We start from the raw sequence: 16,673 nt of genomic DNA, 5'->3' as shown, positions 1-16,673 counted from the left end.
GGGTAAAGGGATGGCAGGGACAAGGGGAAAACATGAGAACCAAGACCTGAGATATACAAGATCCCAGTAATGAATGTAACTGTTCTGTCTACCTAGAATGTACCAATAAATTCAATTTAAATAAAAAAAGAACATGGCTCAAGGTAGAAAAATAATACAAGTATTAAAATTGCACATATCTATGTTAGCAATTAGAAATGTATTCACCTCACAAATTACACATTTTACAAGAATTTATGCCAATAAAAGGGTGTGAACAGATCCCAGTAATGAATGTAACTGTTCTGTCTACCTAGAATGTACCAATAAATTCAATTTAAATAAAAAAAGAACATGGCTCAAGGTAGAAAAATAATACAAGTATTAAAATTGCACATATCTATGTTAGCAATTAGAAATGTATTCACCTCACAAATTACACATTTTACAAGAATTTATGCCAATAAAAGGGTGTGAACATAATAAATGATAGCTTATGGGGCTTATAATTAGGAGGCAGGAGTGATGGATGGGAATTTAAGAAAATAAAAATATCATAAAAGTAAAGCACACTGACTCCTCAGTTTCTCAACTCCTTCACCCCTGATGTTCAAGTCCTCTCCTGGATGTTCAGTACTCTCCTCCCTGTTTAAATGCCTCTTTCTCATTGTTTCCTCTTCTTTTCTCTATACCCCCAAACTATTTTCTCTTTCTATTCATTTCATGGACATTGCTCTCTGGCTCTCTTGTTTGTTTCTCATCCTCTGACCCCTTTAAACAAATCCTGATCCTTCACACAGCCTATCCCCGCTCCCAGCCCTCACCCCTTGGAGGCCCTGATGGAATAAAGACTAACTAACGAATCTGGTCCAAGTGACCTTTGCTTGATCCCCTGCCTCCCCTCCCATCCTCCCTCCTGGCTCTCTCTCCTACTTTCTTCCTCCCCTCTCTCAGCTTCCTTACCTCCTCTTCTTTACTGACTGCTTTCCTCCCTCTCTGTCCTTTTTCTCTCCCTACGTAAGGCACTGTTGCAAGCAATGGCAAACTCCGGGGGTAGCCAGAGGTGATTGGCTGTCACCAGTCCAGAACTAACCTTTGAGAGCCTCCTCTCTTGCCTAATCTCAAAGTCCAGAGAGTCGGTGAACACTCGCTGATCTGCTTCCACAGGAGTTCACTTTTGACTTGTGCGAGATGACTTTAGTGTGGAGACAAGTGCCGAGAGCCTTGCACTTGGAGACCTCCTCTCCCAGGATCCTCAAGATGTGTCCCTCCCTGAGCCGTGAGTGGAAACCAGAGTGACATGGGCCAGCAGAGGGTCAGCAAGAGAGAAAAGCCTAAACTCTGGAGTTTGTTGCCTGGGATCTGGGAATGTAAGATAATTAGGTCAGAATGAGGTCATAGATCAGGATGAGGAGCATGTAACACAGTGATTGTTTCTTACCCTGGCTGACTGATCCAATGCCCCCATTTCATAACCAACATTTTGTAGTCCTCCCTTTACTCTGAAATGAAATTCACAGATAATTAAAAGCAACTATTACACTGTGTCAAATTTTAAGCAACATACTTGTCTTTGTTACTTTTCTTGTTGCTGAGATAAAATACCCAACACCTAAAGTTAAAGGAGGAAAGGTTTATTCAGCTCACAGTTTGTAGAGGTTTCAGTCCATAATTGGCTGGCTCCAGGGTAGGGTGGTGTGGCAGACAGGCATTGCAGAGGAAAAACAGTTCATGGTGGGCAAAAGGTAGAAAAAAGCAAGGCACCTTACCAGCGTCTTTCTGCCTCTTTTATTTTATCCAGTTTAATTAGGGCAGGTAGCACTCACACACTTAATCCTAGTGTCCTTGAGTTTACATTGCACCATGAATCAATCCCAGCCACCTCTGAAAATGCCTCACCTATGACCACATGAGGCTTTGGGGGTCATCTAAACATAAGTAATAACAATAGTATCTAGCTGTAATATCAAGAAAAAAGATCAAAGGAAATAATTCAAAACAAAGTATTAAAATCAGGGATGGCTATTGAGTGAGATACAGGTCTTCACAAATTTCCATCATGCCACTAGGATGTGGGACTATCCGCTCTGTTACTCACAAGGAGACTCTGAGAGCACAATGATTTTCCCAGAGTCCACCAAGCCAGTTCTATTCCCCAAGGTCCCCCGTGAGCTCAGGCTCATGCAGCAGGCACAGCAAGTACAAAGATACCTGGGGCAGCCAAACATCTAGGGCTTTATGAATTATATCTTGTATGTAGGTGATTTTCATGTGGAACTCATTTCCCACTACTTCTCACAAATTTCCTTCTAGTAAACATGAATTTAAGCAGCTGTCTGTCTCCGTGCTCATGAGCCGGATCAACAGGATCTGGTACTCACAAACACTAAACAAGGACGGGAGGCCTTTGTTTATGCCCCACCATGATCGATTTTGTTTTCATTTTTCTCCTTATCTTTCTTTTTTCTGCCTCCTTCCTTTCTCTTCTACTTGCCCCCCACCAATTAAATTTTATTAAACTTAATACATGCCTGGAGCTTTAAACACATTTCTTTTCATCTTCAGACAAACTTGTAATGAATCATATCACATTTCATAGATTAGGAGGCAGAAAAATAAAGCATAATTTAAAATGTGATCCAAGTCAGATATATAGAAGTGACAACCTGGAATTCAAAGCCAAATCTCTCTAACTCCAAACTCGGAAATTCTGCCATACCCTATCCTTCAATTGTCTCCCAATCCTGTTAGGATTTTTCTTTTCCCTCAGTCATGGGTTTTTTGCCAAAACTTAAATCCTTTTTTCTCTGAAGCAGTTAGAATCACACTGAGCGTCTTATGCTCAGAAAGCAGGAAACTATACTCTAAGCACCAGTAATTTTAAAAATCAAGGTAAAATGCTCTGTAATCAGTTCTATTGCTATCCCTCGCCTACCTCTGAGGGTGGTAGAGTTGGGTTGATGGTGACAGCAAGTGACTTCCAAAGAGCAGGTGGGGTGAGATAGGAAGAATATGGCTAAAGGGGAAGTGGGAAGGGAGGGAAGGAAAAAAAGGGAAAATAAAAAATGTGAAAAAAGGAAAAATAGAAACAAAGTCTTTGTAAACTGGGAAGGATAAGGGGGTGAAGGGAGGGCAGGGGTCTAGGTGAAAAAATAACAACCAAGACTTATCATGTAAAGGTACAAGATCCCAAGAATAAATGTAACTTTATTGTTTGCTTTAAATGTACCAATAAACTTATGGGGGGGAGCAGGTGAAAGGGAGGACAGGAGTGGAATGGGGAAAAAATAAGAACCAAGATAGGTTATGCAAAGGTGAAAATGTCCAATGATGCATGTCATTATATTGTATACCTAAAATGTACTGATAAAATTAATTTTAGTAAAAAGAGGAGGTGAGTATTAGTGCTTAGAAAGTTGGCTTGCTTTCAGTTCTTTTAATTTGTACTTTTACTTTTTAATTGACACTAATTGTACATGGTCCTGAAATACATAATCTATCGGGATAATTGACATTTCCATCTTTTTATCATTTCTGTGTATTTAGAGCCTGTGAACTCCTCTCTTCTTGTTCTTTATAAAATATGTACTGGGTTATTATGAAACACATCAACCTTACTATGCTATAGAACACTGGAATTTATTCCTCCTATCTGACTGTATTTTGTTACCCTTTATCTAATCTCACTCTATCCTCCTCCACCACTACCTTCCCATTCTGTTGTAATCATTATACTCCTTTCTCTGATATCAAGATGTTTAGTGTCCATATCTGAGAAACAACACGCTGTATTTGTCTTTCTGTGTCTAGCTTATTTTACTTAGTGCACTCCAGCTCCAATCATTCTGCTACAAAGATAGGATTTTATTATTTTTATATCTGAGTATTATTTATATCTACATGTGCATATAAACTTTTCTTTATCCTTTCATCTGCCAATGAACACTTCTGTTGAAGTTATATCTTATCTATGGTGATTATGATGGCTTGTGTCTAGCTGCTCCCCCAATGCCTCATGAGGTCGTAAGTGGTGCTTTGAAGAGGTGGCTGGATCTAGAGTGTATGATGTCATGATTAAATATGCGATGCTAGGATCAAGGTTGCGTGATTACTAAATTAGTTCACAGATTGCTTTGGCATTGTTCTGGGAGTGCATAATGAGAAGGCCCTCTCTGGGTGTGAGTGCCACCTACCTGTAGCCTGGATAGAATATAATGGATAGAAAGAAGCCTGCTGTTGTCACTTACTGCATCTTTACTACTTCATTGCTTAGTTGCCTTCTCTCTGCCATAAATTCTTTCTCCTCTACAGTGCCCCTCTGTTATCCCCCCCCTTCCTTAGAGCCAGTCCACTATGAACTGAAACCTCTACAAACTATGAGCTAAATAAACTTGTCCTCCTTTTACATTGGGTGTCAGGTATTTTGTCCCAGCAAATAAGAAAAGTAACTCAGTGGTATTCGTGCCATCGTGAATATGACACTGCAGGCATCTTTTTGATATGTTGATTTTAAAATGTTGAAGAGGGAGAGCTGGATGTTATCGTAGTTCCATTTTTAGTGTTTTTCAGGATAGCAGCATATTGTTCTCCATAACTCCTGATGGGAGGCCGGCATCTGGTGATGTCCTTTTGCTCAGAACACACACAGTAAGATGTGGGAGAGGAGGTTGTTACAGATCTTGGCAGGGGTTAGATGATGCAGTGAGTGTATCACCAAAGAGTGTCCTCTGCAGCTGTAGGACAGTTTGTGCTCTCCGGTCTCAGAGCTGGAAAGTCCCCTACAGAGGAAGCACTTAAAAAAACCCTCTCCTCTAATCAACCAATGCCATCTCCAGACCCCAACACAGTTCCAGATGGCCTCTATGGAAGTCTGTATCTCAAACTCTCAGTACCTCGAATTCAATGTTGTTGGCTCCAAGGTAGATGAATGATAAAATCTTCCTTGCCTGACTTGTTGACTGTCTTAAGTATCAGATGGGATGGCAAACACAACAAGTGTATTTAAAGAATACTAAGATGCTATACAGAAATATGTCCTAATTAGCATTTTAATAAATTACACTTGTGCATTGAGTGTTTTCAAGTATTTTTCTAATTTTTTTTTTTTACTTTAGAGGGTAAGGAGGCCCTTAATAAATACCCCCTCTCTACTGAAAATTGATCATAGGTATTGGAAAAATTTTTATCATGACAAAGAGAATTTCCCCGGGAATTTCTAAAAATCCTCAAAAAATGATTTCTCTCTCATTTTTCCAAATTTTCCCTTATTGATATTATGACTTTGAGGAAAGCAAACAAAGCTAAAGGGTTTATCTGCTGCAGAACTCTGGAAGAATTAGGAAGCTGAAAATTAAACCCAGTCACCCACTTGGCATTTATTATACAACAGTGGTATTGTTCTTTGAATTGAATTCCCTTTTTAGTGTCTAGTTTTCCATGTGAACTGAAGCGGAAATTGGTGAATTGGATGAAAAACAGTAGTTGTCATTTGTGTTTAGTCTTAAAAGGCAATTATCAGATCAGTTAAAAAAAGTAAAAAGAGGGCTGGGGATTTAGCTCAGTGGTTCTGCTGCCTGCCTTGCAAGTGCAAGGTCCTGAGTTTGGTCCCCTGTACCAAAAATAACAATAATAATAATAAAAATTAAAAATAAAAAGAAATATTTTTTAAAACCTATTCAGAAATACTTCTGGAATTCAGCTTTACCAAACTAAATCTGTTATCAATTCCTTTCCCTAGCCCCCATACAAATATACATCCACACACACATGTATGAACACAAATAATTTTTGAGAACCTAAGAAAAGTTTTATTAGCCCTGAGCTTTTATGTCACCCTCAAAACATTGGCTATTTTGAATAAGCAATATGTGCAATTATCTAGGTATTTAGATTTTAATTTTTCTGGCAAAAAATGAAAGTCAAAGTATTTTTTATTTCTTCTATTATTTGTTCAAGGGGTGTTATGACAAGAAAAAGATTTTTCAGGTATTATATTGATTTATTTCACTTATTGACAAATTCTATATTTCTGCTTGCTTGCAGTCTGTCTCTGTTCTTCTCTGTCTTCTGTTCTTCCTTTTTCCTTTCTCCTGCAGGCACAATGTTACGTATTACGTGTAGGACCTTCACCCTCCATCATACACTCGTCTCTCTGGGAACGAATGAGTAAATTAATGGATGAAACTGCCTTTGCGTTTAAAATTCATGGTTTTGGTTTTTTGGTTTTGTTTTGGGGTTTTTTGTTGTTGGGTTTTTTTTTGGGGGGGATACCAGGATTCAAAGTTGGGTCCTTGAGCTTGTGAGGCAGGCAGCGAGAACCACTGAGCTAAATCCCGGGCCCTCAGGGTTTTCTTTATCAAGGTTTTTTTCTCCAACTCTCTTCTCTCTCCAGCCAACTCTCATAATTCCTATAACCTAGAAGACAAGAGACCTGATAGCCTCCACAATGAGCAATTCCAATTTTATAGATGGCAAAATGAGTCTGATGAAGCCAAAAGATTTTCAGTTCTCAGAAACACTCGAAAAAAATTTTTTCCATCCCAGAAGAGTAACTAATGCAGACAGGCACAATGGAAAGCTTTTCTAAAGGTGAAATTCTCAGAAAACTTAAGCTATCTTTTTTTGTCATTTCTATGATGAATACCCAAAACCATTTGCTCTTAAAGTAAGATCAAATTAATGACATTAGTGTTTATTTATAGTAGAAAAGTTAATGGGATGTCTTTGAGAGAAAATGAATTTAGAGTTGTTTCTTTCCAGCTTCATTTAAAAATACAATTGTTCATTGAGCTTCCTAGGGCTATGACCTTATAGCCACACCAACACCCACATTTCATTCATGCATTTACCTTTTGTGCTGAATAAGAGGCTTCACTTCCTCAGCTCTTTCTACCCCTAAAATTAGCTTGATGTTGACCTTGAACCTTTAAAATTAGGAGCATTCTCTTCCAAGAGTACTCCTGAAGGCTCCAGGCACCTCTTCCAGCTCTGATATTTCTGATTCATTATCCCATCCTACTGCTGCAGAGAGGTCATAGTCTGTGCTGGCAGGAAAGGTGAAGGTGCCCGTGGATGATAAAGAAGAGTACTAGGTTGAGAGTTAGAAATTTAAAGTTGCATTCCTGTTCTTTAGCTAATTAGCTTGGTAAGCTTAAAGAAAACAGTTTACCATCTTAGTTTTATCTATAATTGAGTATTTTGATCCTCCAGAACATCTAGACTCTCTCCCAGCTCCAAACATTTGATGTTTCCTTTGGCTTAGCTTATCACTCTTTGTCATAGTCTTGTGTTGGGAGACTCAGTAGAGAGAGTGGCTGTCCAGCCGATTCCAGGTATTTGTTAACACTGTCCCTTTTCATCCCCTACAATAGGAGTCAAAGGCCACTTAACTCCATGATTAATGATTCACAGACCTGGATTCAGGCATTGAGAAGCTGAGAGCCTAAAAAGTGCCTTTATTAACAATGGATAGACTCCCACAATGTACTGCATTGACTTATTTTTTCAAATGAAGAGAGAATCAGTCAATATGTATATGGGGCAACACTGAGGGTCTTCTGACCTGAGCTTACCTAGCTTGTGAGGGACTGTGGTGGGAAAACTAGGTCTCGCCCCAGCACAGCATCTTCCATGGTTTTTGGACTAGGTTCAAGAGGAACTGCTTTTTCTTTTTCTCCTCTAGGAAATCTTCATTAGGACATCTCAGTTTTTAAATCAAAATTAATTTTGATTTGTTATTTTTTAAATTAAGAAACAAAAATATCTAAAAACTTTTATTCATGGAACTATAGGTAACTGTCACAAACAGACCTATGTCAAGTTTAGGGGACAATCTTAACCCTACTTAACCTTACTTCCAGTAGGTGCTTCCTGGGCATCTGTAACCAAGCTTGGTCTTCACACAAAACCCAGAATGCCTCCATGTGACTTCTTACCTGAAAGATACCAGGTAAGACTCAGGGTTTCAGGAAAATCCAAAGAAGTGTTTCCCCATAGAAGGCCTCAATCTTGTTGCCTAAGAAATACCTACAAATTCCCCTGCTTGCCACTAAGCTGTGCCATCCCAGATATTTTACCCATTAAATCCTTGAGAGCTTCTGAAAACATTCCACACAATTTAGTACCATTTTATGGGTTGATGTGTATGTGTGAGAGCACAAAAGATAGAGAGGCAGACAGACATTGATGTATTGCAGAGATACATCACACATGCAATGACACACATCTCCTTTTTTAAGTGTCCTTCTTTTAACTAATTAATATGGCAATACATAATCCGATCTTCTAGAGTCCTTCGCTAAATCCTTTGTGTGCCTTCTCACACATATACGCACACTTTTACCTTTCACTCTACACAATACTCATAGATCTGAAATTATAGATCCGCAAAGAAGAGAGATACAAGAAAAAAGTTTTATAATCAAAATTATAAACACCACTGACACTTCACTATTTATTTTCAAAAATAGGAACAAAATGTTACTTCCAAAGCTAAAACTTTCCACTGAGAGATAAAAATGCCAGCCCTTTTCTTGTGTTTTCTCTAGAAAAGGATCAAAATACCACAAATAATAATTTTACCTGCTAAAAGGAAAGGATTCAGCAACTTATAAGAAGGATGTTGAATAAATATACCCATTTGTGATCCTTCATGGCCCTAGGCTCCACTCACCAGGCACTGTTAAATTGACATGCTGATGATCCTATCAGCACTGTGGTGATAAGTAAAAGAGATTTTAACTTTGTCTATCTGCAGTCCCTTGCCTATGACCGTGCACTGGAGATCCACAGGCAACATCTTTCTCCTATGGTGACAGCATATTTCCAGAAGCCCCTGATGCTCCACCAGGGGCACATGGAATGGCTATTTGATTCTGAGGGAAACAGATACCTGGATTTCTTTTCGGGGATTGTCACTGTCAGTGTTGGTCACTGCCACCCGTGAGTATCTTTACAATCCAGGGGTTCTAATTCCAGAAAAATATGGGAAAGAGCATGTGACTAACTGAGAACCCTTGATTTGCTTACCCTAGTTGAAAAAAATACCTATTACAGATTGTGGCTGAAATACTCCCAAATACATTTCTGGGTAATAGCTCTTGACACTGAACTTTGTTTTCTGACATTGCAAGTTCTCCCCATTCTCACTGCACATGCAGAGTGGCATGGACTGTGTGTTTGGAGTGTTTCTCTGTGTTTTTCACTAGTAACCACTTCCCAAGGACAGAGACAAGGAAGAAAGGAAGAGAAAGGCAGGAGCCTTTCAGAAAAACATGGAGAAAAGAGTGTAGGATGAGGGATGATGAACGATGAGAAATAAGGTCTAATGTGAGCTCTTCATGGACTCTGAGAGATGAGTGAGGAAAGAAATGCTAATAGGAGACAGATGTAATTTTAGTTAGAAATTTACTTAGAAATGTATGGAGCAATTAATCTTGAGGCTTCCTGAAGACTTAATCATCAACTCCTCCACACACAGTTTCATCAGGTTCTTCTACATCCCTTTTGGTTCCTGTGTGGTCTTTCATTTCAATATCTGATATGACTTATCCTTAACAATCTGCCTCATAAAATTCACATTAAGTCACAAGGAAAAAGCAGAAAGTCTAAAAATAAATTGTATAGGATTGTCATATCAAAGGAGGAGGCAAAAGGTCTTCTCTTTCAGCAGGAGTCTGTGGTTGAGGACTGAGTTGTCCCTGTAGATTCAGTCTCACCGTCTCCATTTCCTTCTCTTTCGCCATCTGTCTTCAGGAAGCTTCCATCCCATACAAGGTACCAAGAAGCATCCAAAATAAATTTGAGATAAAATTTACCACATAACATAAACAAACATAAATGAAGCAGAGAAAATGGAAAAGAGAATACTTTTAAACACTTTTGTTCAGTCCTCCCAATAATGTTGGCATTGTCTCTAATACTTGACCATTAGTGTCCTTGGCTTTCACGACGTTTGTGTTTCTCCTGATCTCCATCTAACCCCTAGTGGTGTCCCCGGCTCTGTTCTTGGTTCTCTGCTCTTCCCTCTTTACTTCTTTCATCTCTTATTTCCCCCACCACAGAACTGGACCCGCCTCATTCTCCTGTCCCTGCTTATTTGGTTACTGCATTTTCCACTTCCTCAGTCATCTATTCAGTCTTGGTGCCTGACCAAGCTATAATAATGAATCTAATGAGGCTAGAGCAGACCTCAAGATGCCCCAGATTCTCTACTACCATATAGGACACCTCTCACCTTTTATATTCCACTGTCAGCTCAAATTTAACATTTCCGAGGTTAAATCCATCATCTACATAAACCTTTTTAATTAATACATTTATTTATTTATCTAAGGGTCACAGGTGAACTACCTGCTCTGTAAAGGAACTGGGAACAGCAGTATTTCTCAACCATTCTTGGGGTTTTCCCAGAGGTCCAGGCAAGACTATTGAATTCATCTTTGATGCTTCCCTACATTTCATTCCCTCTAGCAACCCGATGCCATGGACAGTTTTCCCTCCATAGAAATGCCTCTCCTACTGGCTCCTCTCCTCTCCATCAACTCCCATGCTCTAGGAGATCTTCCTCCTCCCACTGAGGCCACTGTGCCCACTGCTGTGACTTGGATCTGGGGTGTCCTCTCAAAGCCTCCTGCACTGCTTTGGGAAATTATTGGATTATGGAGCATTGTTCTTATCAGTGCATTCATCCACAAATGAGTTCAGAGCTAAATGTGTTGCTAGGAGGTGGAACCTGGTGGGAGATGTGTCACTGAAGGTTGTTATCTGCAAGGTACATCTCACTCTCCGGATACTGTGTTCTCTCTGCTTCCTGCCTGACATGAATTGAGCATGTTTTCCTTGGCTGGGCCCTTCACTATTCCATTTCTCCCTTGGAACCAGCCAACTATGCACTAAACTATGAGCCAAAATAGACCCCTCCTCCCTCAATTTGTGGGTGTTGGGTGTTGTGTCCTGGCGATGAAGAAAGTGACTGAGACAGCAATCTAGCACCATATTAGTAGTAATCCTCTCCCCTCCATTTTATGCTTCACTGGCTCTCATTTTGTTTCTAACAGTGCTTTAGCCAAGTATCTCTTCCTTTTAAGAGTACACTGACTCTCCAAAATTTCTACAGTGAGATTCCTGGAACATCAATCACAGGGACAGTTCCATGAAAAAGAATTGCATGGGAAAATAAGTTTAGGAAATACTTTAAACTCTATCTTCTTTCTGGAAACAGTGTACATTAACCTGTTAAAAAAGTATTAACAAGTTGGGGCTGGGGATTTAGCTCAGTTGTTCTGCCACCTGCCTTGAAAGCCCAAGGTCCCGAGTTCAATCCCTGGTACCAAAAAAAAAAGTATTAATAAGTCCCAGGTAATCTGTTTGATCTGGCAGGTCTCAAAGTTATTCAACTATTGAACAGATTTAATTGGAGTGACACATATTAATAAAAAACATAATTAGGGTAAAACAAACTTTAGCAATTGCTGTCTTTTAGACGAAGTAAAACACCTTACCCTGCCTTTCCTAGTTTTCCTAGAGGGGCCCACATATTTTTCTACATTTAGTTCCAACTTTTCCTCAATGTGAACTTTCTATAGACTTGGCTCAGTCCTTCAAACAATGTGGTTTCATCATTACAAAACATTCTTCAACACTGACCCCTCCTCAGACCCAGGTCATGGGATCTCTTTTGGAGGAAAATCTCTTGGTGATGTATACATGTGTTTGATGAATCTATAATTCTTTAGAAAAACAAAATGTGAAGGTACTCAGGCTTACCACTAAATTATACTTACTTCTAAAATGTTCAAAAGATTGTTTAAAAAATAAGTAGAAGAAATGCTAAGCCCAAACTCCCCCCTAAACAAGAAATTTTTATTTCAAATCCCAAGCACACAATCCTTTAGCCTCCTTTGAACAATGAAAAATTTATTATCACTAGGCAAGATGTACCATTGCTGGACACCTCTATTAGCTAGAGGAGTTTTTTCTTAAGTGCAGATGAAACCTGCCTCTTGAGACTGAGAAATCACCAAATGTCTGAGTTTAGTGGCTAGTATGTGTGTTGGAAGGCTATATCCTGTGGCAATGTGGGTGACTCTACTCTTCTATTTATCCAGGAAGGTAAACACAGTGGCAAAAAAACAGCTTGGACGCTTGTGGCACACAAGTTCTGTCTTCTTCCACCCTGCAGTACACAAATATGCAGAGGAGCTCTTGGCCCTTCTTCCTGAGCCCTTAAAGGTATGTGTTATCAACTTAAAAAGATAGTCTCAGAATTCCAAGGGATTTGCCCAGAGAAGCAGGAATATGGGCAGGAAATGTGGTCAATCCAGTGAACACTTGTCATGGTGAGCTGTTAGCAGCATCTGGAAGTAAACAAGCAAAAGAAAACAATTTATGAATTGCTGATGAAACAAGCCAATATTCACTTGAATCCTCTCTTATCTTCTTACCTTGGTGACTCTTGTTATGACACCTCTGTCCAAATCACTAGCAGCCCCAGTTGAAAGGGTTTCAGAGATGCTCAACAACTAGTCCACACACAAACACCGAGAAGGCCGACAGGAGACTTTATTCAGGAAGCAGGAGCAGAGAGGAAGAAGGGGTAGAAGAAGAGAACAAAGAAGGGAAGGTCCTTTTATTACTTTTGGGCTAAGCTATTGATTATTGATGAGGGGTGAGCTACTTTCAACCTATCACAGGCCAGATTGCTTTTATGGGTCCAGCCTGGGGGCCGGGGGGTGGGGGGGGGGGGGGACAGAGATAAGGGCATGAGGTCGTTTTAGGAGCCAAGAGGTAGCAGGAGAATACAGCCTGTGATGGCAGCGTCACAGCATACTTTAACATGATCAGTTCCCTAACACCAGTTCTCTTTGGTCTTCACCTCTATGTCCCAAGAAATTTTCATGTCTTTGCTCCTTAGCTTCTCTGAAAAGTTATTCGCATTTCTTCTTTTACAAAGAGCAGAGCCATTTTTTAAGAATTAACAATCTAAAATGCACTTAGATAGTTTTGTTAAATTAGATGTTTTCTGCCTCTGAAATGACTACATTTTTTTCCTTTTTTTCAATTTTTTTCCTCATTGAGTTTATTGGTACATTTTAGGTATATATTACAGTTACATTCATTATTGGGATCTTGTACCTTTACATGACAGGTCTTGGTTCTCATTTTTTCCCCTTGTCCCTGCCCTCCCTTCACCCCCTCCTCCCCTCCCCATTTACAAACATTTTATTTCCATTTTTTCATTTTCCCCTATTTTTTTCCTTTCTCTTATTACCTTTCCCCTACCCTTCCTACTTTCCCTACACTTTTTGAAATGACTGAATTTTTAAATTGAACTGAGCTCTAAAAATGTTGACCAAGATTGGCATTTAACCATTACATGAGTTAATATTTATGAAGAATCTATAATAGTGCCATACCTGATGTTAGCTATTATTCTATCCTAGCATCTATATTATCCAGGACTCTATTTACTATACTATTATCTAGGATATATAGAGAAATTTGAAATAGCTGCAACCTATATTCAGAGCCAGATGTTCATGAAATAGTAGAAGCAGGGTGCTGCTTATGGTGTTTATGACAGTAGTCATAAACACATGCTTCCCAGTCCCTGCCTGAGGACTTGGATCCCCTCAGTCCTCCCCATTCTTTCATCTAGGCTGAGCTGTACTTTTTATTTACTCACTTATTTTTCCAGTGTACACACACAATGTGGCCAGGCTAGAATATCCCCTGGGATTGCAGGATCAGAAGTCTCGCTTCATTCCAAGCCTTCAGAATCAGGTGGAATGGGTTAGCTAGAAGGCTTGAGGAGCTAGAAGACCTCAGATGTATTCAATTGCTAACCGCCATGTTCCTCACCAAGGCTCCCTACCTTAGCATTTCACAGATTAAACCAATGAGAACCCAAAATGCTTAATAGTCTGACAACCTCTTAGCTCTTTTTGTATTTCTAGCACATAACATCCACTCAGTGAAAAGCTGAAGAATTAATATAGTGACTAAATAATGGGACTTCTAGGCAAACTGATCTGAAGGATTCCCCCCACTCTCTCTGAGAGTGAGATACAATCTTTAGCAATTTTGCATGAATTGAATAATCAAGAATTAAATTAAAGTATGGGGTCACATGTTTTCTTTTTCTCTCCAGGTCATTTTCTTGGTGAACAGTGGCTCAGAAGCCAATGATCTGGCCATGCTGATGGCAAGAGCACACTCAAAAAACACAGACATCATTTCTTTCAGGTAATCACACCTTAGAATAATCTCCCTTAATGATATTAATTTGTCCCAATACTACATGTGCATCTTTAAATCTTGGCCTGGAAAAGGAAAGAAGCTTTTCTGGGATATCATTCTAATTTTAAGTTTTAGGGCAAAAACAGTCAAGTTAATTTACTAACTAGATAATTCCATCTAAAATGGCTTGACAAGTCCTTGATGGTTATCTTAGTATTAAAAGTAATAGAAAATTAAAAATTTATTCACAGTTACCTTTTTTAGCAGACTCATAAGGATAATGAGATTCATAAGATATTTATAAAAGACAGCAATAACTTACAGCAAAAACTGGTGGAATGAATAGTCTCATTTTTTAGCCTAACTAGTTAAAATTTCAGTCTAAACTCATACATTCCATATATATATAATCCACATGCAGTTATTGTAAGCATGTTTGTTATCAAATAAATATCAAACAAAGGATTATGATTTATCAAAATAGTGTTCCAGAATATGTATGCCCAAATTAATATTGTTCTATTTGCAGGAGTTATGTACTACCAAAGTTTAACATGTGTCTCCTCTTTCAAGATATATGACCATCCTTCAAATAACTTTACATCTTCATTTAAAGGTGATCTGGATTTGTGAAATGGTCCAAATTAATTAGTATGACTTACACTAAATATGACTATGTCATGTTCAAAAGAAATAAAACCTATATTTCTTATAGGTCAAATGAGGGGTTATAAGTAATTTAAAGACCATTCCCCAAAAGAGATTGACAACAGCTTCATCACAGGAACAAATACTTGTCTTTTCAAACTGACGACTTTGAAAACTAGCAGTTGTTGAACATATAATTTCTGGTATGTTGCTTATAGATGAGGTTCACAGCTTTCTTTTAAAAGAGTAGGAAAAATTTATTGAGAGAAAGAAAGCTTCTGTGTGAGAGACAAAAGGGGGACTAGAAAGTGGGTTATCCTCTCACCCCTTTTCAAAGATGTTTTATACATCAAAGCTATGTGGTGGCGTGGGTTCAAAGTGGGACAAAACTGTAAGGCCCAGTGGAAAATTACAAGGTGGCCTTAAGGTGGAGCAAAACCATGACCAACCAATAAGATGACAAGTACAGTCACCCAGGTAATATTGATTAAATGGGGGGTCAAATGGGGGAGCAAGTCACATAGAAAGAATACAAGGATTTTCTGTAAGGGTGGGGGTCAGGATTATTTCCTGAAAAGGCTGGGTTAAGACCTTCGTCCCCCCACCCAGGTGATTAAAACCTATTTAGAATATCAATCACTGCTATTTATCCCCAGGGGAAGCATAAAGGTATAGTAGTTTATCTCCTTTTATAATTCTGGACTTTAGTGAAGGTGCCTTGATTGTCCTCCATGTTAGCTCCTTGCTGTGTTGGCTCCTTGAGGGGAGGGTGGCCCTGTCTAACTGCCTACAAGATATCCAATTAACTTACCTACCTGCAATGTCCCCACTCTGAAGAAGTACCCCTAACTGCTATGAGGGGCAAAGGGTGAAGACAGCTCTTTCTACTTCCAGCTGAAGAGGGTCATACTTGTGGTCAGCAGTTACAGTTACTCTACAATGTGTCTGTCTAAAGGCCTTCGGTAGGTGCCTGGCATTGTCATCTTGGTAGCTGCATAGCTTTTAAGTCTGGTGGAGACAAAGTCAAAGAAACAGTTAAGAATGCATGGGCCAAATGATAAGGTCAGCAGGATTGCTATGAATACAGCGAACAAAGAGAATAAGGTGAAAGTCCAGGATACTTCCGAATCCAACACAGAAGTCATATTATATAGTTTAGAAATTATGAGCTGTTTACAAGATTGAACTGGTGGATCCAGGTAAAAGAAGTCTAGCACATTTCTCATTGGTTTCATTTGTATGATGGCTTGGAGTTTGGCAGCCTCTAGGCAAGAATAAATAAAACTTTTAAGAAATTAGAGTATGCATAATCTAAGCATGAGCACACTAGAATGAAAGGGCAGGTTAGGGAGAAACTCACAATTAGAAACTGAAAGTGATTGAAACTGCTGGACTTAGAGTTTTTCATTGAGAGAGGTTACCTGTAAGTCTGATATTTTGTCATCAGTCTCTCTAGTTTTAGCTGTAAGAGACAATTTGAAGAACAAATTTTTCTAAGAAATATAAAACTCTAGCAGAGCTCTTACAGAGTTTACTATAGTTTTTCCCTAATGATCCATAACCATGGTCAGCTACTGGTAGAGCTGGAAACTGCCAGAATGGGTCAGTGATGGAGCCCCTTTTTATATGTATCTTTATTACTATGGCATTATTTTTTTTTACTATGACATTATCTTATACCTCCTTTGGTTATTCTTTTCTGCTGGGTGTTTAAGACAAAGTTAAATTGAGACCTGCATTGACATGAACCTCTTGCTATCTATCAAAGTCATTTAAGTCTCTTCAAGCAAATATTTTGGAACCATGCA

The 16,673-nt window shown here is 39.0% G+C and overlaps 1 protein-coding gene across 5 annotated transcripts in view; it reads left to right on the top strand.

The window, feature by feature from the left end:
- The first annotated feature begins 1,081 nt into the window (after positions 1-1,081).
- Positions 1,082-16,673, top strand: part of Agxt2 (alanine--glyoxylate aminotransferase 2) — a 41,804-nt gene continuing 26,212 nt past the window's right edge. For 2 of the 5 annotated variants that reach the window (XM_010605440.2, XM_019204731.1), the window contains exons 1-5: positions 1,083-1,258; positions 7,839-7,927; positions 8,735-8,919; positions 12,087-12,210; positions 14,129-14,223. In XM_010605440.2, the coding sequence (XP_010603742.1) occupies positions 1,171-1,258; positions 7,839-7,927; positions 8,735-8,919; positions 12,087-12,210; positions 14,129-14,223 (581 nt within the window). In that variant the 5' untranslated portion in view covers positions 1,083-1,170. The other 3 variants (XM_019204732.1, XM_010605443.2, XM_019204730.1) reach the window with 3 other exon arrangements.

The sequence above is a fragment of the Fukomys damarensis genome, unplaced genomic scaffold (assembly GCF_012274545.1).
Source record: "Fukomys damarensis isolate Sample0158 unplaced genomic scaffold, DMR_v1.0_HiC HiC_scaffold_1, whole genome shotgun sequence".
Lineage (NCBI taxonomy): Eukaryota > Metazoa > Chordata > Mammalia > Rodentia > Bathyergidae > Fukomys > Fukomys damarensis.
This window is presented reverse-complemented; position numbering and strand designations above follow the sequence as displayed.